At 48.0% G+C, this 23959-nt stretch overlaps 2 protein-coding genes across 3 annotated transcripts in view; both read left to right on the top strand.

Annotated features, from left to right (window-relative positions):
• Window positions 1-533: 533 nt before the first annotated feature.
• On the top strand, window positions 534-12715 carry MYD88 (MYD88 innate immune signal transduction adaptor). The gene is made up of 5 exons (XM_066201412.1): window positions 534-1034; window positions 5626-5757; window positions 7357-7537; window positions 8073-8164; window positions 9725-12715. Exons 1-5 carry the CDS (start codon window positions 683-685, stop codon window positions 9877-9879), a joined length of 912 nt encoding a protein of 303 aa, XP_066057509.1. The 5' UTR covers window positions 534-682; the 3' UTR covers window positions 9880-12715.
• A 9714-nt stretch (window positions 12716-22429) lies between these two features.
• Window positions 22430-23959, top strand: part of OXSR1 (oxidative stress responsive kinase 1) — an 87905-nt gene continuing 86375 nt past the window's right edge. For both annotated transcript variants that reach the window (XM_066201399.1, XM_066201391.1), the window contains exon 1: window positions 22430-22663. In XM_066201399.1, the coding sequence (XP_066057496.1) occupies window positions 22637-22663 (27 nt within the window). In that variant the 5' untranslated portion in view covers window positions 22430-22636. The remainder of the gene's footprint in view (window positions 22664-23959) is intronic.

Below are 23959 nucleotides of genomic sequence, written 5' to 3'. Positions count from 1 at the left end.
GGGCATTATGTTTGGACAAAGCCCAGCAGGAGAATTACAGGATCAATTAGGTTGGAAAAGTCCTCTGAGATCATCAAGTCCAACCTGTGACCCAACATCACCATGTCAACTGAGTGCCACATCCAGTCTTTCCTTAAACAGCTCCAGGGATGGTGATTCTTCCACCTCTCTGGGGAAGCCCATTCCAATGTAATCATCCTTTCTGTGAAAAAAATCTTCCTGATGTCCAACCAAAACTTACCCAGCACAGTTTAAGATTCTGTCATCTTGCCCTATCATTTATTGCCTGGGAGAAGAGACCAACCCACACCTGTCTACAACTTCCTGTCAGGAGGGAGTTTTGGAGAGTGATAATAGATCCCCTGGGCCTCCTTTTCTCCAGATTAAACACCCTCGGCCCCTCCTCACAGGACTTGTGCTTCAGACCATTCCCCAGCTCTATTCCCTTCTCCGGACAGCTCCAGCCCCTCCGTGCCCTTCCTTCCTTGAGCTCAGAGCCGGGCACAGCGCTGGAGGTGCCGAGCACGGGGGAAGCATCACTGTGCTGCTGCTGGCCGCAGGATCCCGGTACGAACCCGTCCGGCCCCGCACGCCCAGGGAGGGCGAGCGGAGGCGGCGGAGAGGCGGGGCGAGCCGGGAAGCGAAAGTGCCGGGAAGGGGAAGTTCGGAGCGCGGCACGGCCATGGCTACGGCCCCATCGGACCCCGTCCCCAGCTCCGGCCCCGGCCCCGGCCCCGTTTCGCTGGACCTGCACGCCGTGCCCATGGTAGCGCTGAATTACGGCGTCCGCCGCCGCCTCGGCCTCTACCTCAACCCGCGGGCGGCCGCGGCCGCGGACTGGACGGCGCTGGCGGAGGCGCTGGGATGCAGCTTCCTGGAGATCCGGCGGCTGGAGGGGCTGCCCGACCCCACGGCCACGCTGCTGGAGGAATGGCCGGGACGCTGCCCCGGCGGGGCCACCGTGGGGCGGCTCCTCGATGTGCTGCGTCGCTTGGGTCGCGACGATGTCCTGACGGACCTGGCCGGCAGCGTGGGTGAGGCGCTGGGGACGGGGAGAGCCGGGATAGCCCGGGGAATTCCGCAGCCTGCCCTCGGTGCTGCTTCCTTGATGCCTGGGGAGGGAGGGGATGCTGTTCGTGTTGGTCTTTCTGTTCATATTGGTCTGTCCCTGTCGCTCTTTGCTGCTCGTGGAGGTGAGGTTAAGAAAAAATCCCGCTCGAGAAGCCCTTTCCAGATTACGGAGAGACATCCTCGGTGTTGTCGGGAGGGCCACAAAGATGCTCCGAAGGCTGGAGCACGTGTGCTATGGAGACAGGTGGAGAGAGCTGCGGTTGTTCAGCCCGAAGGAAGAGAAGGCTCCGGGGAGACCTTGTAACCCCTTCCAGTGCCTAAAGGGGGCTGACAAAAAGAGAGAGGAGGACTTGTTGCATAGATGGATAGTGATAGGATAAGAGAGAATAATTTTAAACTAAAAGAAGAGTGATTTAAATTAGATATTAGAAGATTAGATATTAGATTAGCTATTGGGAAGAAAATCTTCCCTGTGAGGGTGATGAGGTCCTGGCGCAGGTTGCCCAGAGAAGCTGTGGGTGCCCCTGGATCCCTGGAAGTGTCCAAGGCCAGGTTGGATGCTGCTTTGAGCAGCCTGGGGTAGTGGAAGGTGTCCCTGCCCATGGCAGGGGGTTGGAATGAGGTGACCTGTAAGGTCCCTTCCAACCCAAACCATTCTGTGATTCACAGAAGTCTCATCTGGCTCCCAGGAGAGGTGTGTGCTGTGGTTCTGCTAACCATGAGCCCTGCAAAGTAACCTGGAGCCCTGTTTTATCCCAAACCCACAATTAAAAAGTTTCTGTGTGTCAAAAGATGCTCTTAGCCAGGTTAGCCAGGAGACAGATTGCACTGACACTGGACAGTGTGAAAATCATGATGTCTGGATATAGTGTGATAGGAAGATGTTTGCTGGGGGAGATGAGGGATGTGTGGAACTGGATTATGTCAGGGAAAAAAATCCATGCAAACTGAAAAAATTGAGATAGGTCAATGATAAGGATGAAGATCCTTGTGCTGTTCTGATAGCTTTTTCTTTTTGGCCTCTTTGTTTTCTTTGTGGTCTGAGAAATTCAGAGGGAACCCAGCTGTCATCAGAAGGGAAAATTTCTTGCCAAAGGATTTCCAAAGCCAGAGAATTCCCTGAAGGGCCTCTGTTGTATAATAGAGCTTATAATAGAGTTAGCAATGAGGAAGTAATAAATCTCACTTCCTGTTACTCATGGAGAGAAAGGAAGATGTAGAAATGCATCTCTGTAGAGAGCCTGACCAAGAAGTGATGGAAGACTTCCATTTGTGCTTCTTCCTACTTAAGATCACAGTCTGAGGTGCAGGTTTTGGGAAAGACAAAAGCATCACTGTGCTTTCTGATCTGCTTATCAGAGGTTCCTAACAAATCTGGTAGAGCTTCCAGCTGTGCAAAAGATCTGGGGCTTCACAAAAACATGCAGATCACCCAGGCTGGTTCTGGCCCTGAGCACAGGACCTGTCTGTCCCACTGCAAGGGAGTGTGGTGGATGGGCTTTGTCAGAGCTGGAATAGAGTCCAGCAGAATGAGTGGGAAGAGCCTGGGCTGCAGGAAAATCACAAGTTTTACCCAGAGTTGGGTCATGCTGATAAGGGGAGACTGGTAAATTCTTGGAAGAGGGGCCCACTAAGGGCTGTTCATCAAAAATACTGTCTGCGGCTCAGGAAATTCCTTAACTGTGAATAGTCCAAAGGACAGATTATAAAAATAGTTTGTAGATTATACCTAAAAGATAGATTTTGTGGAAATACATATATATATATATATATATATATATATATATATATATATTAGGGAAATATATATATGCAGTGCTTGAGACAGGATGAGGCTTGGAGCTGGTGGACCTTCAGCCTGACCAGTGGGACTGTTCCTCTTCTGTGATTTTTGGCTGAGGACTGCACTGAGGGCCTGTTACCTGTTGCTGGTGCTGAGAGCTCTTGCAGAAGTCTGCGATGGGAAGGAAAGGAAAGGAAAGGAAAGGAAAGGAAAGGAAAGGAAAGGAAAGGAAAGGAAAGGAAAGGAAAGGAAAGGAAAGGAAAGGAAAGGAAAGGAAAGGAAAGGAAAGGAAAGGAAAGGAAAGGAAAGGAAAGGAAAGGAAAGGAAAGGAAAGGAAAGGAAAGGAAAGGAAAGGAAAGGAAAGGGGAAAGGAAAGGTTTCATGTACTCTTGTGCACAGTGTTTCCTGATGCCAGGGTCATCTTTGTGTACCACTGGAACTTCTTCAGTGGGATCCAGCTCAGAATCAGGAAACATCAGTGTTGATGTCCCAGCAGCTCTGCCCTAACTGTGATCTTTCTCAGCAGTTTATTTCGTTGTGGAATCATCTTCAGGGATGTGAAGCTTTTTGCATTGATACATTTATACTCTTTCCTGCTGAAACTCAATGATCTTTGTTTCTTCTGTGACCTGTTACAAAAGTGCTGCTTTCCTGCCTGACAGTTACTGGGTCTGTTTTCTCTGTGTTCTCACCATGCTACTGATTTTGTGCTTTACATTTCATGTTACTAATTTTTTTTTCCAATTCCTCGGGAATTTGTTTGACTGCCAGAGGAATGTAAAGCCTACTTAGGTGCTTGGTGAAGGAGGACAGCTTGGAGGAGTTTCTTGCTACTTGGTTGTGTTATTTAGCATCCTTTATCTTTATGGTGCCAAGGTCATCCCTGATCCTTGTTCACTGTCATTAACCTGTACAATCAGGTGCTGTTTGCAGCTGGGGACTGATCCATCCCAAATCAGAGGTGAGGAGAGAAGACTTGGAGCAAATACACTGAAAATGAACATTTCTCTATTGAGCATTATGCAATGCTGTTAAATAACTGCCTCTTCTTGCCTATTCAGCAGTATTTTGGATTGTGAACCCGGCTCCCAAGGGAATTAAGGCACACTTAAGGTGGTGGCTGTGTGCCAGTCCTTCCTCTAAGACTGCTGAACCCACTGGCAACTTCAAAGTGACTTTAATCATGATTTCAAAGATACTGACTTAGCTGACACACCTCATGCAACAGGCAGCTGGCAGAGAGGTGGGACCTGAGTTAGGGTTCTGGTGAGGAAAGTTGTGAAATCTGAACCTTCTGGCTGGTAAAGAATGTGGCTGATTCTTCCCTCTGCAGGACTGGGGAGGCTGAGGGGAGGAGAAAGGCAGATTGGGAATGCCTCAGCCTCAGGAAAAGCTTTGATCAGATCTGATCTTATTAGATTGGAGATAATCCAGTAACAGGATGCAAAGCTGAGATAGAAGCAGGGCATGGGGGCTCAAGCTGGGGCTCCTACAGACCTGCTTGTGCCAGGTTGTGTTACAGGAGGACTCACTGGACTCCCACCAGCATCCTGCACTTCCAAGGGATCCTTTACTCTGCTGTTGCACTAGTCAGCTGTGCCAGCTGATCACTACTGATTAACACTTGTTGGGTTGGTTTTTTTAAATTTTAAGTAAAGGGAAAGTCTCTAACGAGTTTAATCTTCTTCTTAATTCCTGTTTTCAAATCTCCTTTTACTTTCAGTTCTTCTGTAAGCGCAGAGTAGCAGAGGCTGCAGAGTTTCTTGTTGCTTCTCTGAAGGCTTCACATTTAGATTTATGATTTATTTTTAAACCAAGTCTGTTTAGAATAGATCTGTGCCCATCACTGACCTGATTGGGAAGTTCACACCTGTGACTGTGACAGGTCTTTGCCCCTCAGTTATCTCAGGGTGACGTTCAGGTCTGCTCTGCTTAGGAAAGGAGGATCCCTATTGCTGTTGCACAACATGAAAGCTGCTTCAGAGGCTCCTTAAAATTTTACATGGTCCTGCTGTATGTGGTGAGTGTGGATAGTCATTGTCACCTGCAGTTGTCCTGGCTGGCAAAGGCTGGGGGTGAAAATCAGCTCTTGTGTGTCTCTGCTGCAGAGAGTTGCTAAGGTTGGAGAAGACCTACAGGATCATTAACCCAGCACTGCCAAGGCCACCTCTAAACCCTGTCCCTGAGTGCCACATCTACACATCTTTGAAGTCCCTCCATGGATGCTGACTCCACCATTGCCCTGGGCAGCCTGTTCCAATGCCTGACCACTCTTTCAGTGGGGAATTGTTCCCTAATGTCCAATCTAAACCTCCCCTGGTGCAGCTTGAGGCCATTTTGTCTTGTCTTATGGCATTTTACATGGGCAGAAAGACTGACACCATGAAAACCTCCCCAACTATTTTGCGATTTCAAATACTCCAAAATGCAGAACAGTGAGAGCAGATAGCAGAGTTGGGAGCTGGTCTGTACCCTATTCCTGATATTAAAGGTGTACTAGGATATAGTAGAGCTAAGGGGAGGAGGAAGAATAAAACAAGTAAAAGAAAGTACTTAAAATATCAAGAGTGATTAATTGCTAGAGGAGATGGTGGAGGCAGCATCAAGATGTTCAGGAAACGGTGAGAGAAATTCTACACACTGAAAAAACCATACAGGGGGTTTCCCTTGAGCATCCCTGATCCATGAAATAGCTATTCCTGTTTTAATGAACCCCAGCAGTGTAAACCCACATCACAGGAGCCTCTTGCTGTGGTTGTGTGCTTTTGCAGAGGAGGACTGTAAGAAGTACTTGCAGAGGAAGCAAGAAGAGGCCAACCAGCCGGTCCAAGTGCCAGCAGTGGACAGCAGCGTGCCCAAGACATCAGAACTGATGGGCATCACCATCAGGGATGATCCATATGGTAAGAGCCACGCTTCCACTGCTGCCTGATTCCTTGTGTTGGAATTGCCTTCCCCATGGGAAGTGCAGAAAACCTGTCTGCTTTCATAATTCCCACAACTTTTCATACCCCAGGCCAGAATGCTTTCTTCATATATCCCGTTTCTTAGAGCAGAGAGGCAAAGCAACCCTGGGGAACACTTCATCCAGGAACAGGCTGGCACAGAGCCACTGGACACACATGGGAGGAGGCTTCAGGGAAATATGTCCCTTGGCCCAGCCTGGCCCAGGGCAGCAGCTGCTGAAAGCTCAAGGGATTGGAGCCCAGGGAGAAGGGTGTCATAGGTGATTTCCCTGCCCTGTCTTTGGCAGGTGGAACCACCTTGAATGAAAAGGAAGTGAGTTTGAAGTAGGACTGGGTGTGCAGTGGGTGGAGAGAGGAAATGGGTTCTGTGTGTGTGGGCTGCTGTGTGTGCAGCCCTGCATGTGCAGCCAGGTGTGTGCACAAGTGTGTGCTGGCCAGTCTGACTTCGGGTGGCCACCTTTGCTGCATGTGTGAACATCATTAACCATCTCCAAATGTCCACAGACCAAGATTCTGCTGTTTGTACACGGCAGCTTTGCCTGATGTGACCCCCAAGTTAGCGCCGTGCCCCTGCAGCAGTACCCTCAGTTTGACTGACCTGGCAGACATTCCCCTTCTGCTTCACTGGATGCTTCTTGGGCTGAATCTGCCTGCTGGGTTGATACTTTCCTCAGCAGCTTTTAGAGCCTGACCTATTTTTTTCACTGTGGTAGGCTTTAACTGGCATAAAAAAATGGAATATATCTGTAGTGACATTGATATGGAAAAAAAATAACACAGTTGGAAATTATCCAGCAGTATTAAGGCACTTAATTATGAGAAACATGTCCCTTAAAAAGCAGCACTTTAATATTTGGATAACTTCTAAATAAACAAGAGCTGCCAGCCATTAATGTAATTGGAAAGCAGGCCCATTAGGATATGACTTCAGGTACGCAGGCTTGACATCTTAGCCATAAAAGTGACAGCTTCCAAATTTCAAGTCTCACCCCATAGCTCCATCGACAGCAGATGGCAGGACATTGCTGAATGCTGTTTCGGTTGGGAAGTTTGAATCTCTGTGATCTGAACTAGAAAAAGGACCCAGAGCCACAAGGATATTATAGATGTGAAACTCTCAGTGAAATCCCAGGGTGTCAGGGCTCTGAGTTGCATCCCCTGGGGTACTCTGCTCCCTCCAGCTCCACCCAGACTCCCTGTGGCTGGATGTCATTGCCTCCACAGATTTTGCCTGTCTGCACCTCAGGTCCTTTCCCTGACCCCTGCCAGGCAATGTAGGTATGTGTGGAAAGCCTAACCAGTGAAAGCAGCCAGGGCACTCATGTGTGTTACCTCCTGCCAGCCCTGTTAAGGACAGGAGTGGGCTGAAGGGCAGCTCATCTAATAAAATGCTAAATTACCTTCGCAAGTTTGGCCAGAGCTTTTCTGTCAGACTCCTGATTCTGAGTTAAAGTCTGTGGGAGCTCTTGAAAGTTCACTGCAGGAGCAAACTTCATTTATAGTAGAAGATGACAGCTACATTTTTAATGGTTCCAGGGAGTGGAACAGAGATATTTGATGCCTTCATCTGCTACTGTCAGAAAGACCTCCAGTTTGTCCAGGAGATGATCAGAGAGCTGGAGCAAACAGAGTTCAAACTGAAGCTTTGTGTATTTGATCGGGATGTCTTGCCAGGAGCCTGTGTGTGGTCCATCAGTGGAGAACTTATAGAGAGGAGGTAAGTGAACTGTGGCTGTTGGGGCCAGCTGTGAGTGTACTGGAACATTACATTCATTTTACAGTGATGTCTGCAGTGTGGTGCCAGTGAAACAGCAAAAATCCACACAAATTTCTTAATGGGGTTTGTTTAACGCTCTTGGCTCAAGAAGGACAACTCAGGCATTCCCCAATGTGTCGCTTCATGAGGGAGGTGCCACAGTGGTCATGCTACTTATGTTCAATCACTTTTCATTGCCTTTTGTGTCATATATAGACACAAAAGGCAATGAAATGTCACATAAGGGTTGCAAAGACACTCTGGACTTCACTGTTTCCTCATTTTTTGCTATATCAGTGTGTATCTGTAATCAGGTTTTTCTGTGTAACCTCACTATGTGTCTGTCAGTCATTCCTGCTCTGCGGTTAATTCCTGCTGGAACACAGCCAGGTCCTTCTCCACTGGAGCAATTCAGAGCAGTACATGCTTCTGTTAGAGGGAATGAAGACCATATGATTCGGCATTTTATCTGTTTTCTCCCCTGTTTATTCCCCAGGTGTCGGAGGATGGTGGTTGTCGTTTCAGATGACTACCTGGAAAGCGACGAATGTGATTTCCAGACCAAATTTGCTCTTAGTCTTTCCCCAGGTAAGATCACACAAATATCCCATTTACAACTGCACATTATCATTTTTATTACAGTGACATCTAAACCTTCAGCTGAGGTCAGTGGGCACTGTACCACTGGAACTAACAGGGGCTTTATAATTTGGTTGTGCAGGCAGGGGCTTGGGCTCAGTCCCTTCCCTGCTCTTGACCTTCCTCACATGGCTGCGAGCAGGAAGCTGCCTGTGCTGCACTGCTCCAGCTGTCAGTGGGATAATGCTGCTCCAGAAATGTCAGAGCTGCATGTCAGGTTTGTGAAGGGCTTCCAGATCCACACAGGAGAATTTTTTGCTAAAGAGACAAGTAGTATAATAAATCCAGGATGTGAGTAAAGCTGGGAATTGGGTGACAGGTAAGGAACACGCAGATTTCAAGGCCAGGCTGGGTGGGGCTCTGAGCAACCTGGTCTAGAAGGTGTCTCTGCCCATAGCAGGGTGGTTGGAACTGGATGATCTTCAAGGCATCTTCCAACCTAACTCGTTCCATTTTATGATTCTTGCAGGGATCCTCGAGTGTTGTGGATAGGTAAACAAAATATGGAATGAATGTTCAACTTAGGTTGAAAAATTTTTTACATATTTTGTTCTGAATTGAAAAGCCACCAATTTACTTCTGCCAGCTCTGTTGTGATTCCTCTTCTCTAGCCACTAGTTGTTCTACAGTTGCCTGTGTGGCTGGGGAGTAAGTGCAGGCTAACAGTATGGAGGATATGTAGAATTGGGAAGAGTATCTGGATATAAAGTCTCTTTTCTAGATGAGGCATCTGACTTGATATTATAAAGGACATGCCAGAGGTTAGAGTGGAAGCTGGTGGCAGAGACAGGAATTCACTTCATCTTCTTTGACACACTAATTTCATATGATACCAGCTAATCCACTGAACACTCCCAGGACTTTGTATCAGCCCCCAGTCATCAAAATTTGTCGAAAAGTCCTTTTAGTTCTTCACTAGTTTTTTGTGGGCATCACATCTTCCATTAGAACAGGAAAAGAAGTTCCATCTGTATGGAATGACCTGAGCTCTGCCAGTGAGAACACGAGTGGAAGTACAGGCTTAGAGAAGTCACAGCATCACCTGTTTGTGTGGGGTGTTAGTAGTGCACAGAAGGGTTTGGTGGCAGCCTCTGGGAGCTCCATGGATTACTCCAGCATCGGCTGCAGTTATGAAATCTTGGTTATTTGCTTCATCCTGGTCTCAGTGTCATCACTTGTGCACTGCAGGTGGTGGCAGGTGTCCCTGTGGAGAGCTACAGGGGGAAAAACTCCTTTGTAGAAGACCTGCTTCTTCAAGCAGCAGCAGTCACAGGGAGGGTATTCTCATCTTGTGGTGTCCCAAAAGCAGCAGTCCATGTTAGCAGGAGGATTCATTGGGGAACATCTGCAGCCTGAATAAATCAGGACTCAGGGACTTGCTCTCCAGAGTGAGAGCTGGTTGCAATACAATCAGATGATGCCCAGTCAGGAGCAAACCTGGTTCTTGTGTGTGCTGTGGTGGGGAGGGAATGGATGTGTAACCCTCTGCCTGTGTGACTTCTCTTCCAGGAGCTCGTCACAAACGGCTGATTCCAGTCAAGTACAAGTCCATGAAGAACGAGTTTCCGAGTATCTTACGGTTCATTACGATTTGTGACTACACCAATCCTTGCACCAAAAAATGGTTCTGGATGAGACTGGCAAAATCCCTCATGCTGCCCTGATGCAAAGCCCGGAGAGCTGGGTGCTCTTGTAACCTGTCCTGGCTGTGCCTTCAGACCAGGGGTGTCCTTGACACAGGGTCTTCCACCACTTCAGAACCTGGCTCCTTGCTTGGAGCCTGTGACTGGGAACAAAGAACTCTCTCCAGCACTTTCTCACAACTCTGAGGGGAAATAAAGCAACTGTGTGGGTGTTCTGGGTTAAGTCAGTGAGCAGCAGCATCCAGGATTTGTGGAGTAAGACTTAAAGTAAAAATACTGAAAATACACATTTCAAGAGTGTCTGATACAGGAATACTCTGTCGTAAGAATTAGCAAGACTTCAGAGCCTCAAACAAAACCTACAGGTTTTGTCAATGTTTTAAAAGCTACAGTAACATTGAGTCTTGTGGGTATTTTACCATATTGGACAGGTCTGTCTCTGTTCAGGTCACATTTGATTCAGTGACCTTATACTGGCATTTAATATTCCCAGATATTACTAAATTTTTACTTCTTCTTCAGGAGAAATTCAGTCTTAAAATATATCTTTTCAGTGACAGCCCTTACTACACAAAGCAGGGGCTGCTATTGCTCATTGACTTGACCAAGGTCTGCACCTCAGTGGTTTCAGATCTCAAATTCTTTCACCTTTAAAAGCCTTCCAAAGCACAGCAGCTTTGGGGATGCCTCAAAGGCATAGGCTAAACACTGAATAAGGAGTGTATTAAATTGACATTTGGGCTGTTTAAAATATGGCGGGGAATGTTACATTAATAGGAAAGAGCCTGATTTAATTAACTGCCACAATAATGACTGTATTTCTGTGACCAGGGCTCGGAGCAATGTCGAGACTGCTCTGCTTGAATCCTGCCTGTGACTAGTGGATCTCGTCAGTGCTCCAGGGTGGAGAGCAGGAGTTCCACCCGAAGGAGTGTTTAAAGCGATCCATTGGTATATTAAACAAATTTACAGTAAATATTGACTTTTTAAATTGGGGAAGAGAGGAATCTTGATTATGTGTCTGCAGTTGCTTGAACTCTGCCCCTTTGTTCATTACTTCAGCCACTGACTCATGTTGATTTTACAGCTTAATGTTTTACCAGTTTACATTTTTAAGGTTGCATCTGGATGTGATTTTATTTTTTCAGTTTTAGCTTTGTTTTAAAGCATTACCAGGGCTGAGACAGAGATGTGCCCTCACACTCCCTGTCAGTGAATGATCCCTCACCAGGGATGCTGCCAAATCCTGCCCAGGTGCTGCTGCTGGTTCCTCCTGGCTGACACAGCAGCCCTTGACCTGAGCATGGTGAAGCTCATTCACGCACGTCATGTTGGCAGCAGGAACCAGTTTTGGATAGACCCAGGAGCTGGGTGTTTCTACCACAAAAGTAACTGCTGCCATCGTGCCAAGGTGACATTTGCACCTTCCTGTCTTGCTAGAACAAGTGAGAAGTCTGTGGGCACGGGAGGGGGAAAGTTAGGTTGATGAGGGGTTTCTGAATAGTTTGTCTTTGTGTCCTATTGCCCTGGGGCCTCTCCTGCAGAAGTGGAGACAGCTGCTTGCCTCGGGCTTTCTGCATAATCGTTAAATGTTAATTATAGAAGAGCTTCAGAAGGCTGCTTGATCCCCAGGCGCTCCGGGGGGGGGCTCAGTGAATTCTCATACTCTGGAGAGCCTATAACCATCAATTATGGGTCATTACTCGCAGGACCGAACCAGATTCCTCCTGCCTGGAGAGCTGGAAGGGCTCTGGTGGCTGGTTGAGGAGCCCGTGCTGCGGACGCTAGAGGGAGGCCATGGCCCACGCTGGCACCCTGCGAGAGAACGCGGGTGGGATGGGGAGACACGGCCGGGATGGGCCAGCGGGGCGCTGAGCCCTGTCTGGCATGGAAAAAACGCAGCTGGGTTCTCCTCCTCTTCCCCTTGCTCTCCTTCTGAGCAAGGTATACCAAAACCAGCGAGAATTTTGGCAGCTTGAACCTCGTGCCATGTTCTTCCGAGTCCTGATGGTTTGGGATTTGGCGTGTTGCACATGAGGGGAAAATAACAGCAAGGAAAAATGATGATGTTTGTAATGGATGATTTGGTGATTGCCCAACAGGGGAGAAGTGCTGGTTCTGGAAGGGAAAGCAGACAGAGGAGCTAAATTTTCTAAATTTTCTGAGTTCCAATAGATAAATGCCATATTCCAGTTAGTGGTGAAAGATGTTGGGATCTTGATACCACTCTGCTTGTGGTATCCTGGCCCTTCTCTCTGCTTGGCTTGGATGCTTGATACTGTTTAGGGGGCTTTTCTTTATTACAAGTTATTATTTATCCTATAGGCTAATATAATTATTTTGGGGTAAAGTGAGGTAACAGCCCTAAAACATAAAATATGCTTTAAATATGTATCCTCTTCTATGTAAACCCCAGAGTTTATGCACTTCTGACACTTTCATACCTGCCTTGTCGCAATAACTTGAAGTGTGACGTTGTGAATTATACGAAATGTAGTTGTTCTGAACTGTTTGCCCAGTTCAGTGGCATTTAGGGTTCTCCTCCCCTCTTTCATGCTCAGTGGAAGGTCAAAATTTTTGAACACCTTTAAAAAAGGGATTTATAAAATTGTGATGTTACAGGGTTTCTTGTATTTTGTCTCTGTCCCTCACTGAAGTTGTCTTAGTTGAATCTGTTAGTGCCAAATCATTTATTTTTATATACAGACATATATATTTATAATAACTTTGTGTCCTGATACAAAGGGGGAAAGCATCTGTCTTTATAGGCATTCTGAAAATAGACCATGTTTCTGTTTTTCTCCTCAAAAATCCAAACTTTTGCTACTTGTGAAAACATTTTAAAATAAAGAATGAAAACCCATCAGGCTGAATCTGCTTTGTGGGCATCCAAGAACAAAATCATGTCTCAAAATTAAGTGTAAGTGAGGAATGATATGGGATAGTCCTTTATTTTCTTTTCATGTTTTGGCTAAGTAACTTCATCAGAGGGGTTGGTTGGCTGTGCCTGGGAGAGAGAGAAATAGAGTTTATGTCATGCCATGAGGAAAGTTTATCAAGGAATTGTACTTCAGACATGCGGTTCCTCTCCAGGTCTCGGGGTTTTTTTGTGATCTGTGATATTTTTGTTCTGTGATGGAAGAATCCATCCTGGATTTCTTCAGCCCTGGTGCCCATCAGGCTGGAGGGAACAGAGCCAGGGCTCTGTTGGGATGCTGCTCCTGTTCCACACCCTTTCTGGAGGCCCCAGCAGGGATTATGACAGTGCAGCGATCCGGGGGATTCTGCCAGCTTTATTTCCTTTGGCTTGCAGTCAGTCCAAGCCAGGGAAATAACTTAGAAGCCCAGCAGCTGTTGGGCCAAGGTCCTGCCACAGGAAAAGACGAAGGATCACTGAATCACGGAAGCATTGGTTGGAAGGAATTCCTGGAAGTCAAGGCCGAGCTGCTCTTCCCCATGGGAGGGGCCATACTCTAAGCCACTTGCAGGGCCACGTTTCCTATGGAGCATATGAAGTCGTGTCTCTGCTATGGCTACTATGAACATATAGACAGCAGTATGGAAACCATCCCTGGATAGATTATTCTAGATGGAAACTGCTGGCAAGAGCAGCTTGCCGGCAGGGTCCCATTCCCTGGAAGTGCTGGCATCCCATCACTCCCAGTGCAGCTTTACACACTCCCCTATTCTGTGGTTTGGAGCAGTTAATGATTCTTGCCCATATTTGAGCCTGAGCACGGATTCAGGTGGGGTTGAGGAGTCCAGCAGCAGCAGCAGCTCTTTTCCAGCTGTCATTCCCCTTGTGCTGAAGAAATATTCCCAGTCCTCTGTTTGGTGCAAGAATATTGGTGCCATTTCCTCATTTATTGGAGGACAGCATTTACTTGGTGAAACTGCTGCAGGATGTTCTCAGCTTCAGAAAGAGAGGGTGAGAGGTCAAGTATTGACCTTGATGGATCAAATTCCACCCTTCATTTTCATCGATGTGACAAGAGTTGTGTTACCAGGAGGGAGGCACTGCTTGGTCCAGAGGGCACATTTGCAGGAATAAAATCAGCATAGGGAAGAAAGTGTAATTATGCATAAAAAATAGCTGGAAAAATGTTGCTTGAGCATCCTGGAAACAGATTTTAATAAGGCGATAAAAAACAAACCCCACAAGGTTCGCACTGCTGGGAAACATACTCATAGAGCTTATTAAAAAGTACCTCTGTCAGACCATTTGGGGCCTGACAACATGTGCTGTGTACAAATATTTTGCTAAAGGTAATTTTCTCTTGGTGTTAGAACCATTTTTGTATCCCCACTAGGACTTTGAGATGACTTTGAACCCAACCCAACCTCTTGATCAGCACTATCAAGCCCAGCCCTGGAAAAACTTGTTTATTTTGCAACAAAATCTGCAGTCAGGGGGTTGAATAGTGTTGTATTCACTCTGGGACTGTGCTGCGCTGCAAAAGTTTAATTAATTGAAGCTGTGTTCAAGTCTTAAGCAGTTCCAAAGTCTGATTTACAAACAATGCATTTTCTGTTCTTCAGCAGAACCCAGCTTAGCAGAGCCTTTTCCTCATCCTGTTCCCACTGATAAAGCTGCTCATGCCATGGCAGAGGTTGGGGCTGCCCTTGCCCTCCAGACAGCCTGATCCTTCTATCTCAGCTGGATACATGCTTTCCACAAAGGCAGGGGATGCATCCCTGCAGTCCAGAGCATGAAGGCTGTATCAGCTGCACATAGAGTCTCTCCTGCCTTGCAGCCAGTGAAGGGGTTTTGATTCCCATTTCCCCAATTCCTAGTCCTGCTTAGGGTGGGTTTTGGTGGGGCTGGACTGCAAGGACAGAATGAATGTATGTGTATTGTCCATGAAACACTTATCTTTGGCTCTCTACAAAAGGTTGCTTGGAAGTCTTTCCTTCTCCTGTTTCCACACACTTTCCCACCGCCTTGGAGAGCAGGACAATATGCAGTGCGTCCAGCTGAGCCCAAGGACAGCACAGCTGTTCCATCCTGTGCTTCCAAGCCTCTCCTTCCCAGCAAACACGGAGAACCCCCAGTGAGGAGGCAGGTGGCAGATGGCTGAGAGCACAGAGGCACTGGGAGGAACATGCCAGTGTTTCCTCAACAGTCAAGCATCCAAACCCTCCCCAGACCAGACAGATTTTGCACAGCTCTCAGTCCTTCTGTGCGTTCCCGCAGGGAAAGAGCAAAGCAGCCAGTCTGGCTGGGTGCCAGCCTCCAGGGAGAGATGCCCTGGGTCCTGCTGGCTCCTAAGGGGAGTGGCTGCTTATTCACCTGTGCCAAGAAAGCAGGAGGGCTCTGCAGAGGAGGCAGTGGGTGACATGATGCAGGACCACAGGAGAACCCTTGCTCCAAGCCCAGTGAGAACATCGAGGCTCAATGGTACCAATCTTCTGTGGTTTCTTAATGAAATCAAAGTCATGAGGTGATAAAACAGGTCTTTATCCACTGTTTAGGATGCCTGTGGGGAACTCATGGGGAATATGTTCAGGCAAATGTGGGGTTACCATGAAGTGATCTTTCACAAAGTTTTTGCAGCATTTTTCTGGCTCTGATCTTCAGCTGTGTCCGCCTTCTGTCTGTGTCAGCAGAATGAGATGTATGAGCTGCAAGACCTGAGGTGTTTAACTGCTCATGTGCTATTTCTGAGGCTGTTGCCTCAGAAGCAAATACCACTCAGGAGCAGAAAAACTGGGAAAGCAAACCTGGAGTTCCATGTGCTCTTCCCTGTCCCACTGGAGCCATAGCAGACCCTGCAGTCAGCTTTACAGCAACATTTTCCAAAGTATTCAGAAATCTGGGTAACAGATTTAAAACTACTGAATCATGGAAGAGTTAGTGTTTGATTTTTGGTCGCACTTGACAGAGACCCCCTCCCCAGTGAAATACACAGGGAAATGAGATTTCAAGTGCTTTGAGCCAAGGAATAGATTAGACATTGCCATAAAATATCACTGTCTCAATATCTCTAAAACCTTGCACAGGTATGTAAAGACCACAGTTTTTCAGTATCAGTAAAGGGCTTTTGAGATCTTTAGAAAGGCAAAGAAAAGCATCATATTTTTTTACTTTAAATCTATTTAGTGTTAAAAATTAATATTCCCTGCTTTTCCTAACAGTTATTCTCTAGACTCCTTGGTGTCTTCACCTCTCCCAGCACTGCACCAGGCATCTGCTCAGCTGTGTTGTGTTTTTGAGCATCAGGAGTGGAAGCTTTTCAGGTTCCCTCTCAGAATCTCGCCTCATCAGCATGCTGCTCTTGGCAGACGGGCTTGTCTTCAGCTCCAAGACATGCATATTGATCAGTCATCTCCTTTTGTTACCTTGCATCCTGCCATCGATTTTAATTCTTCCCTGCTGAAGAGGAAGCATTCAGTACACGTACAATCACCAATGACAAAATTTTTGCTTTCCACACCTTTTGCCAGGTAGTGGCTGCGCTCAGCTCTCCAGAGCTGTGGATCTCTCTCCCCCTCTCAGCAAGCAGCAATCTGCACAAATCATGCAGCAGTCAATTTGTGTCTATTAAATCAATTTCTGATTCTCGGTGACAGCTTTCCCTGCTGCATGATTTCACACTTCAGCGGTTTGTTTCTGAGGTGCCATGTGGGTTTTTTTTTCTTTTTCGAAGGGGTGGTGGTGATAATCCATTTTGTTTGCAGATACCTTACTCACGTCTTCCCAGATCCTCTTTGCTGCTGCTGTCCTTAAGGGACTTGTAAAACTTCAAATGACTCCTAGTGAGTCTCCTCTTGTGGCTCCTCTCTGGCTCCTCATCAGCCCACAGGGCTGTTCCCGGGCTGTTCCCTAGAGCTTCCTGCTGCTGAAGTGGAATAGCTTCTCCAAGACAAAGCTGCATCTTGGTCCTGCACCTCCCACCCCTATGGTGCAAAATACCAAAGCTGGGAACTGCTGTGATTCATTAATTCATCTCCTTCTTCTTTCCAAGATACCTGCTTAGATTGTTCCCATCTTTTAAAAACATTCCTGCATTCTCAGAGGGCTTTCATTACAAATATTTCCTGAAGGCCCTGTGTGAAAGAACCTTGGTCCCCTCCCACTGTCTCCCTGATTCTAGGTTTTCCTTCAGATACACAAAAAGGATCCTATTTTTAGCTGCTAGCAGTCAATGGCACAGGAATTCATGAGTAGGGAGGAAAGGATGTGAACTATCCAAATATATATTTTTTTTCAAATGAGATCTCTTTACATTCCTATCGCCACAGTAATAAGCCATGAGTCACTGTGACACTGAACTATTAGACCATTATTGTAAACTCATGTCACTAGAATCTGCTAATGTGAAGCATAAACCTTGCCTGCCCTCTGCTTTGCTGAGTTCGAGAAGATATTGGCCATTTTTAAGGATAAGAACAGTATTCCCTCACAAATTTTATTCCCAGATGGCAAGAAGTGAATGAAATCTTAGTCAATCCTATCTTTCCTAAGGTTTCTTTTCTCATTGCCTTTTAAGAGAACTCCTCTTACTTCACTGTAACATTACAAAAGAAGTTTTATTTGATTTCTTCAAAGTTTGCCAGCTGGAAATTGTGTCCAAGCACTCCCAGCTGAGAGAATATCCATGCTGTACCACCTGGGAGTAGCAGTGTCACCTCCAAAAGCTGCTTTCTGTGCCCAGTCCTGCCATGGCCAACCCTCCCTGCCACTTGCTGAGGCAGCAGAGAAGACCCAAGTGTCCCTGGCTACTTCCATCCTCTTCCAGGGTGTGTCAGGGGTTATGTCCAGACTGAGTTTTTTTCTAGAAGAGTTTTGTTGAATAATAAAATTTCAAAATGGTCTTAAATACACACACAAAGCTTTACATCATAGAACCAACAGTCCTTGGCCACCCTTCATCAGCTGCAGAAGAGTCAGGCCAAGTGTATCCACTTGTCCATCAGGGTCTGGCTGCTTCCACCAGGCTTATTTTGCACTTTCAAGAACCAGGGAAAAAGCTCTGAAACACATTCTCATCCCTGTCCTGGTCAGCTGCTTAGAAAATGCTTTATAATGGAGATTTACCCTTCACAGAAGAGGCTGGTGGGAAAACCTTTCTGTCCTTAGAAGCTGTGACATTTCCAGGGTGAAAAGAGGTGCAGGCATGTGAAGTGTCTTTCACTGGCTTCTGTAAAGACAAAGAAGTATGAAGAAAGCATTATTGTAAACCAGAGCAGAGCAAGGGCTTATTATTAAATGGTGGTTAAGGTATGTGCTAATCAAGATCTTGTTATAAGTATTTCTCAAGCCTGGCATTGATTTTATATTAGATTGGAAGGAGGCAGCAAAGCTTTAATTTGTTACAGAGAGGGTTAAATGGCTTAATCTGGATACTAAAAAACCCATAAATTTAGAAGAAAAGAGTAAGAAGAAAAAAACTTGTCTTGGTCATAAACTCTTTGCCTGTTTCCTGGAGCTTAAAATCTGGGGGATATTTTCAGTGAAGGAAGTTAGAGAGCAGCACAGAGTTTCTGTTGAGAGGCAGGGTGCTGAGATGAGAAGTGTGTTTGCAGAATGAAAGCTGCTTTCAGTAAACACCCTGTGAGAACCAGAATTCACCTGTTAAAACCGGGCCTTCAGCTACTTGACTTCAAAGTGACCTCAGAGCTGAATTTAAAATGGCTCAGTGATGGGGTGGAGATACAGGGTAGCACACGGGATCACTTAGGAAAACCTGCTGGTGTGGTTTAGACTGGAATTCAGCTTGTGGTTTGAAAACAACTATTATTAAAAGCTTGCTCCAGTTGGAGGGTTTGAAATCACTGCTCCTTCCTCCACTGCAGGGTCCGCACCTCATTTCTCCAAAGCAAAGCTGCCAGAAGAAACCCCTGGAGACAGAGTGCAGTGCCTGCCTTTGTTTGTCGGAGAGGAAACTGCCTTGTACTTAGTTAAGTAATCAGCTGCAGTTTGATAGAGTAAGGTCCCTTCAATAAACCTGGAAGTGTTTCCATGAAGAGAGAACAGCAGGCAAATTCTGCAGTGGAACAAGGTCAGGCATTCTGCTCGAGGACATGGGCTTGCCCAGCTCCAAAGGCAATAAAAAAGGCATTGTTGGGCTTCCCTCAGTCCAGGCCTGTACCAGGCAGCTCCACAGGCACATTAATTGCCATTGTTTGCACCAGCTCTGGGAGCCACTGCACTTACAGAGGTTTATGGTGCCTTAAAGAGCCTTAAACCATAAACATGGCAACAATGATGAAATCTGTATGGCCTCAGTACACAAACTGGAGTTTAGATTAGTTTTCTGCAGCCCAAGAGTAAATGAAGTTAATGTTCACAGTTGTGATGAACACAGAATTTTATGATCATAGAATCATAAAATAGTTTGGGTTGGAAGGGACCTTCAAAGGCCATCTGGCCCAGCCAACCTGCAATGAGCAGGGACATCTTCCACGAGAACAGATTGCACAGTGCCCCATCCAGCCTGACCTTGAATATTTGCAGGATGGGGCATTACCACCTCTCTGGGCAGCCTGTGCCAGCACCTCATCACCCTTACGATAAAAAACTTCTGATACCTCATCTAAACTGACAGTTCTTCAGTTTAAAGTCATTCCCCCTTGTTCTATTGCAACAGGCCCTGCTAAAAAGTTTGTTCCCATTTTTCTTACAGCAGAGAAGCCTTCCTCTGGATCTGCTCCAACAGCTCCATGTCCTTCCTGTGCTGGGACCCTGGAGCTGTATGCAGCTCTGCAGGTGGGGTCTCACCAGACTGGAGCAGAGGGGCAGAATCACCTCCCTTGACCTGCTGACAAAACCCATCAAGGATCCTTTCCAGGCACTCAAGGTAGCAATGTCTGTGTGCTGAGCATCAAAAACCAACCCAGGCATTAAACATCATTTTTACAATATTACATGGATGGAAAAACCAAGCTAAGAGCTGGTCAGTGCCAGTAAGTTTCACTGAAACAATAAGTAATTGGCCCAGAAAGTCAGGAAACCATGTGCCTTACAAGAAGGGGAGCGTTTTGTGTGAGAGCATGCGTTGTGTGCCTGGTGTGCCAACGCTTTGGCAGCAGAACACCAAGCCCCAGGATATCAGTGAAATGCAGGAGCCAGGAGAAAGCCTCCATTCTACTGCAGAATCAACGGAGGAGGAGGAGGGCTCCGCCTGTCCTGATCCATGGTGTTTTACTGGAAGTCAAAAAATTCAGGAAACCCAGCTCTGGATTTTTTTTTTTTTTTTCCACAGGGATTTTTTTTTTTTTTTTTCTCAGGCTGCAGCCTTCCCACCTGAAAGACATCTGAAGTTTTTCCACTTCTCAGTCTCCCCTAAAGCCTGGTCCAGAGCGGAGGTGGATACACCAGGAAGCTGCTTTTCCACTTCAGATTTCCACTAAAATTTCTTGTTATTACAAAAGAGCACTTGATTCAGCAGCACCACTTCACAGCTCTTTTATAAATAGAGGCATTGCCTCTGCCCTGAGGAGCTCACAGCCTACACGAGACAGGCAAAATACAGTAAATCTGGAAAAAGAGGATGAGCAGAAGTGATGAAAGAGGAGAAGGTGCTGCTTGGAGGGCTGAAGCTGGCTAAGGAATAAAAGCTTTGTGGAATCCAGCTCCATGTTTTCATCCCTCAGCAGACTCAGGCTGGAACAACCCACTAAATGAATGAGTGCAACAGCAACCCCTGACTTTTGAGAGACTCAAAAATGCTGAGTTCATTAAAAAAAAATAATGCAAAATTTATGAGGCCTGGAGTCTATGAGTGAATGAGAGATCTGGGTTTAAAAATACGGAAATGCATTTTTCACGGCAGAGCTGGAAAACTAAAATGTAGCACTCATCTCTCTGTGCTCACGTGGCCACTAGTGGTCTTGCCAGTGAACATTTTAAATTTTAATTTTGATCAAAGCCTGTGGTTATTCTTAAAGAACAAGGCACATCGTGGACCTAATCCTGCTCCAGTGGTCTAAAGCAGTAAGAGTTTTAGCATTGCCTTCAGGGAGAGGATTTTCAGCCCAGAATAAGCGAATCCAAAAGATGGTTCTGAATTTAAAAGCATGTGGTAAAATTAAGTGTATAAGTCTCTTTTTGTTGTTTGTGCCTGGCTCAGATCCATTTTTAACATGCTGTTAGCTATCAGAAATACGAGACTGGCTACCAGGGTGCCTGCTCTGGGGTAAAACCTGTTTTTAATTGCTATATAAACTGCTTTTATAACATGGTTAAAAGATCACAGAGACGGTTCCGAGCAGTAATTAAGGCATATTTAGCAAATATTAAAAATGGCTCAGCAGGGGAATGTTTAACACAGACAAGCAGGAAAACAAACAGCTTTTCAGTTGGAGGTTCTGCCTTGTGACAGAGCTATGGAGTGCCTGCACAGCAGTGAGGGAGATGGGGCCGTGGGGCTTTTTGTAGAACACACAAAAAAAGAGTAGAAGGAAGGAGCTGGTGTCCTGCATTAGAGCACGAGTGAAAGCACTGTGGTCAGACCGTGCCTTTGGCGATGGCCCTCCACAAAGCTTGGTTCACCAGAGGCATCTCAGGAATTTGTCCTAATAAACTAAAAATACATGTAACTGATGTTCTTTGACCCACAGAAGGGCCTGACATCAAGCCACAAGAAGAGTGACCGGCAAAGAAGGACGAAACCCGATACTGAGATTCCAAGTCGGTTCCTGATGGTTATAGTCCGGCATTGTAATGGTGAGATGCTGTTTTCTCTCTTTTCATGTTGGGGGAATAAAAAAAAATCCTCAAACTACTAACAATTTAAATGTATATATATTAGAGAGAGACATCAGCCTTCGTGAGTGCATGGTGCCATTCAGTCCCGTATTCCTCACTCTTTTACATTTCAATTTGTTTACCTCAATGACCACCAGATGTACTCCTGAATGCATCCAGATACAAAAAGCCCCGGGTGCGGAGCCTGAAACCATAGGATGAGAGTGCAGGACATCTCCATGAGGGTGTCGGACATATCCACGAACGCTGGAACAGCACCGTGGAGTGGGGAATTGCCCATCCTCGGGGGCTGCGAGGATACCAGACCCACTGATCCCTCACACTCACGCACTATTTTTAAAGACGGAATGCGCATCCTGGAGCGCCGGGGCCGGGCCCCGCTCCCGCCCGCGGGCTCCGGGCTCCCTCAGGGCAGGATCAGGCCCGGTCCCGCGGGCACAGGGACCCGGGAACCGCCGGCACGTGATTGACAGCCGCCCAACCAAAAGGAGCAGCGGATCCGGCCGCGGACAGCCAATCGCTGCCCTCGCTCCTCTTAAACCGGCACCCGCTCCCGCCTTGTGCCTGAGGGCGGGGACGATATTCGCCGCCGCCATCTTGTGTGTGGCATCCCCGCCCTTTCCTTAGGGGCTCCTCCTCCGTCCTTCGCTTTGGAATCTTCCCTTACCGGCCCATCCCCCGAGGCCGGTGGTGATAACCGAGCTAACCGTGGCGTAGTCGCCTTCTGGCGGCGGGCTAGGGGTCGCCATGCCACGCTTAAGATGGCGGCGGGCGGCGCCCCGCCGTGGCGGGCGGGGCGCACGCGGGTGACGTTAGGCGCTCCGGGCATGGGCAGGTGCAGGAGGTGGCGGCGGCCGGAGTTGGGCCGGCGGTAGCGGCGGGAGAGGAGGAGGCGGAGGAGGAGGGGGCTCGGGCTCGGCCGGGGTTCGGGGACAGCCGGGACACCGCAGCGCCTCCTCTCCGCTCCCTCGCCCCTCGGGGTCGCTCCCCCTCGCGGCGCGGAGGGCGGCGGGCGCGGCGCGGCCATGGCCGAGGAGCCCAGCGCGCTGCCCTGGTCCATCAACAAGGATGACTACGAGCTGCAGGAGGTCATCGGTGAGCGGTCATCGGGGTTTGGCGGGGTGTAGGGTGCCCCTCGGATGTGAGGGTGTGAGTCCACTGAGGGAAGGGGGGGTCCGACCCCCCTCAGCTGAGGGGGATCCTGTCACATACCCCGCAAAGGAGTGGGACCGTGTGGCTTCGCCCTCCCTCAGCCATGTGAGGGTGTGAGAGGGTCCGTTCCTCCGCACTGAGCTGTGTGAAAGTCTGGGGGACCCCTTAGCTGAGGGGGGTCTGTCCCCCCACTCTGAGGCGTGTGAGGGTCTGGGGGTCCCATCAGCTGGGGGCGTCCCGTCGCACACACCCCGTCAGGGACTGGGACTGTGTGACCAGCTCCCCCCTCCTCCAGCCACGTATGTAGGAAAGATGTGAGAGGATCTGTCCCCCCGCCTTGCGGGAGACTCTGAGGGGCGTGAGGGTCTGTGGGACTCCTCTGCTGAGGCTGCTGCCTCTCCTCATCTGTGTGTGGGGCCCACGGACGGGGGTATGTGGGTCTGCCCCATCCCAGGAGAGGATTGTGGTGGTCGCGGAGACGCCCCCCGGCAAAGGGCTCGTCCCTGGCCTCTGCCCGCTCCTCCGGGCAGGGTCTCTGTCTCCTCGTGTCGGGGTGAGTGGGACGGGGTCCTCTTTGGGGAGGCTTTTCTTCTCACCACGGTGTGGTCTGGGCGTGAGGTGGTCAGCGAACTCCAGAGCTCGCCTGGGCTCTCTCCTCCCAGGGCAGCCCCGGTGGTTTTGGGGCGATCACAGCTCTCGGCAGTTCGGGAGCCCCGCGCTGCTTTGGTCCCTGAACGGAGGGTTTGGTAGAGCCGCCGAACGAGCCTTTTACCCGGGGATTTTGCAGCTGCCGTGCGTTTTCATTCATTGTCCTCAGCTCGAGACCCCAGCCCTTGCTCTCTCCATTAAATGATTTTTTTTATTTTCCTTCTTCACTCTCTCTTGGCGTTAAACTGCCCAGTTACCAAAGGCCTCCCGCTGTACTGATTTATTGGCTGTCTCGACCATTTTGTTGGGGTGTGTTTGAGGGATACATTGCTCTAGGGCGAGTGTGTGACACATCAGAGGTGGTGCCACAGGTGATTCTAAGGTCAGTGCCTCCCGTCTCACCCTCCGGAGGCTCGGAATGAAGCAGGAGAGTGGCAGGGCAGGCTCCCGGCCAAAGGGTTTTAGGAAGGAGGTTAATTCTTTGAGTAATCTTTGTGGAGTGCTTTTATTTGAAGTTTCTGGATGACGTAGCAGTGTCATGCCCAGGCTTTCCATCTCTGCCTCGTGGGGAGGCTTGTTTTCTGTTGAGGG

The sequence above is a fragment of the Chamaea fasciata genome, unplaced genomic scaffold, assembly GCF_029207755.1.
Source record: "Chamaea fasciata isolate MVZ Bird 193981 ecotype frontalis unplaced genomic scaffold, bChaFas1.0.hap1 SCAF_1, whole genome shotgun sequence".
NCBI lineage: Eukaryota > Metazoa > Chordata > Aves > Passeriformes > Sylviidae > Chamaea > Chamaea fasciata.
Note: the sequence above shows the minus strand (reverse complement) of the source record. Positions and strands in the feature narration are given on the sequence as shown.